This window comes from Otolemur garnettii, unplaced genomic scaffold (assembly GCF_000181295.1).
Source record: "Otolemur garnettii isolate 467f Iridium unplaced genomic scaffold, OtoGar3 scaffold00013, whole genome shotgun sequence".
In the NCBI taxonomy this organism is placed as follows: domain Eukaryota; kingdom Metazoa; phylum Chordata; class Mammalia; order Primates; family Galagidae; genus Otolemur; species Otolemur garnettii.
Genome location: NW_003852408.1, coordinates 881,414 through 884,977, shown reverse-complemented (window position 1 = coordinate 884,977; position 3,564 = coordinate 881,414). Strand labels below are relative to the sequence as shown.

At 36.3% G+C, this 3,564-nt stretch overlaps 1 protein-coding gene across 3 annotated transcripts in view; it reads left to right on the top strand.

The window, feature by feature from the left end:
• GIGYF2 (GRB10 interacting GYF protein 2) overlaps positions 1-3,564 on the top strand; it is a 145,264-nt gene that overhangs the window by 104,186 nt on the left and 37,514 nt on the right. For all 3 annotated transcript variants that reach the window (XM_023510308.1, XM_012802254.2, XM_023510307.1), the window contains 2 exons: positions 243-343; positions 2,433-2,533. In XM_023510308.1, the coding sequence (XP_023366076.1) occupies positions 243-343; positions 2,433-2,533 (202 nt within the window). The remainder of the gene's footprint in view (positions 1-242; positions 344-2,432; positions 2,534-3,564) is intronic.

Here is a 3,564-nt window from a genome sequence, read left to right as displayed (position 1 = left end):
ATAGATAATATTCATCATTTAGAAATCAATAGCTGCTAGTATCAGAGAGCATTCCAGAAATGCGATCATTGTGTTTTTGTTTTTGTTCTTCTTCTAACTGCTGTGGTAGTGTTAGGTTTTAGTAAAACAGAGAGTTTTCTGGGTAAATAACCTGGAAAACCTATGAACAATCTTGAAATACCTCTTTATCTTAATTTTGCAAATGACAGGAACAAGTTAATTTTTTTGTCTCCTTTTTGCAGAATCTCTGATCAGAACATCATTCCCTCAGTAACTAGGTCCGTGTCGGTGCCAGATAATGGCTCTATCTGGGAGCTTCAGACAGCAGCTTCACAGCCTACAGGTAAAAATATAGATTGACCTTTCAATAGCACTGCAAAGACTTAAGAGTCTTGTAAAGTTTTATACTTCAAGTTTCAAAAAATGTATTAGGGTTTTGATCCATTTTGTATTGAATATTCCAAAACGTCCATTGTTAAAAATAAATCCCAGCAAAAGTTTAAAGGTATTATTGAAAATACAATGTTAAGGATTTTTTAGAAATTATTTAGTACATAGATTTCTTCAATTTGAGCTAGCATCTTTTTCAGGTTGCTCTAATCTAGTGGTTCTCAACCAGTGCGTCGCGACCCAAGAAACTATATTAAAGGATCAAGGCATTAGGAAGGTTGAGAACCACTGCTCTAATCAATGTAGAAAGGTCTTTTAAATTGTTTTTGACCTTTCAATTGGGAGGGAAATGCATAAGTAACAACATAAGTATGGTGATCTGTCCTTTTGAATTAAGGATTGATATATACATTAATGCTGTAGGTACCCAGAAGTTTTGGAAAGAGAAAAGTCTGCTATAAAGCAAGCACTTTCTCTCATTCTGATTATTTTTGTATCAAATTAGAAGTATTGAAGTTGGAATTTCTGTTTTTTAGTCTGCATATTGGTGGAGCCCTTCTGTTTCTTAGGGTCTGATATTTGCATCAGTAGATAGTTTGAACCATGGATATAGTTCTTATGAGACAATAAAATTGGTATTGAAAACTGTGAACCATAGGCATTGGTAAAGTTTTCTGTGTGGTATTGAGCCATTTATGGTTTTCTTGTTAACATTGACCCTGGGGCTTATGGCAGGAGAAGGACTGATTGTCCTTCCTCATCAGCTTTCCATGCTGTGTGTACCTTATTTTACTTGGTAGCCATTTATAGTTAGGATGTTAAAATACAGGGTGACTATCTCTAATCAAAAAGACTGAAATCTGAAATGCTCCAAAATTCAAAACCTTTTGAGTGCTGGCAGGATTTCATAGTGGAAAATTTCACACATAAATATTTAACACAAACATTTTTTCATGCACAAAGTTATTAAAAGTGTCGTGTAAAATTACTTTCAGGTTATGTGTATAAAGTGTATTTGGAGCATAAATGAATGTTTTGTTTGTTTGTTTTAACTTGGGTACCATCCCTAAAGTATCTTGTTATATATGTATAAGCAAATATTTCAAAATTGGAAAATATCTAAAACTGAAAATCTGAACACTTTGGTCCCAAGCATTTTGGATAATGGATACTCAACCTGTATTCTCCAATTTTAGGGAAACTTTAAGTACTATACTAAATAATTTCTCTTTAGGTTTGTGTGCATTTAAGGTCCTTTACAAATATCCCATTGGTTTTATATGGATACTTGATAAAGGAGAATGTAAAAATAGAAAATGCTGAAAAATGATGTCAGGAAACGTTGGCAACAGGAGAATGGACTAGATTAAGATCTAGATTAAGTCTAAATGGACTAGATTAAGATTTTTGTTCATTTGTTTACTTCTACATAAGATCTTGTGTGGCCTTTCAGATCATCAGGATCAAGTGTTACTTGTGATTTGTGAGACTTGCCCAGCCTTTCCAGGGGCCTGCTGGAGTGTGGACTTTTTCTTCTTTTTATTTTTATTTTATTAATTTATCTATTTAATTTTTATTTTTTTAGAACCAAGAGATAAATGCAAGATCTCTCCCTCTTTATTGAGATGCAATTTGCATAATACAAAATTAACCATTTTAAAGTGAGCGATTCAGTGGCATTTAATATGTTCACAATGTTATGCAACCACCTAGTTCTCTAAGAGTATTGCCACATGCTTGCCATATCCCCATGAGAGTGTTACAAACTACTTTTGTTCATCCTTAAAGATGGACATATGAACGGATGCCCTACGTAGGGCTTTGTGAAGATGAAGTTAATTCCCCCCAAAATGCATCATACTTGCCTTCTTTCTGGATGTGTTGAAGGATACTGACAGAAACTAGAGCACATTGGCAATCCACTCTACTATAAGTAAAACATGTATATGATGGCTTTCATTCAGGCACAGAGAAGCAGCTTTTTTCATTATGCCAGTGGATAAGCTCTGACTCCCCTCCTTTTTTCCCTCATTGTCTTGCAGTTTGGGAAGGTGGTAGTGTGTGGGATCTTCCTTTGGACACCACAGCACCAAGCCCTGCCCTGGAACAGCTTCAGCAGCTAGAGAAGGCCAAAGCTGCAAAGGTCTGAAATTCATTCTTTCACAATGGTGCATGCCTCTGGCTATGAAACATAAGCATTTCTGTTCATTCATATCTGCTTTTTCCTTTTGGTTTATTGGTACTTGATTGATATAAGTACATTCATATGCTATATTCATTGTGCCCTCTTCTGAAAAAGACCTCAAAAACAGAAATTAATGAGTGATTGGTTAGTTGACATATTAATTATCATGGTCATATATATATTTTAGTTATGTTATTCATAGTATGAATATTTGTTATAAATACAAGTACTGTGAGAAAATATCCATAATGTTGTTTATTTAATGATCACTAATCTGTAGTTTGAGTTCGCATATTGAAACTTTATAGTAGTATTTATATTTCTTAGTATCTCCAGATATACGGTTGAAAAGTTCAATATTAATGTTAGGTACTGTTTTCCATTCATATTTTTATAGAGGAGCTGAGAACCTTGGGTTTTAGTTCTTGCCAGAAAAGGATGTCTACATTAACACCTAGTGTCATTCATTACAATGATTTCTGGGTTCTCATGCCTCCCAGAGAGTCATCTTACTGTTTTATGGTTGATGCATCCTTATTGTTCAAGGTAGTGACAGCTCTTAGAGTGCTCGTGATATGGAAAGGTTCATGGCTAGAGTCTGTCCTCATACATGAATGAGGGACTATAGTTTATTATGTGAGTATCTTTTAGTTCCCCAGTGCTTTCTGCGGGGAACACACAGTTAAGACAGTCTTCAGGCTTGGCGCCTGTGGCTCAAGTGGCTAAGGCACCAGCCACATGCACCTAAGGTGGTGGGTTCGAATCCAGCCTGGGCCTGCCAAACAACAGTGATGGCTGCAACCAAAAAATAGCCAGGCGTTGTGGTGGGCGCCTATGGTCCTAGCTACTTGGGAGGCAGAGGCAGGAGACTCGCTTGAGCCCAGGAGTTGGAGATTGCTGTGAGCTGTGATGCCATGGCACTCTACCCAGGGGACAGCTTGAGGCTCTGTCCAAAAAAAAAAAAAAGATAGGCATTTGAATGATATTGG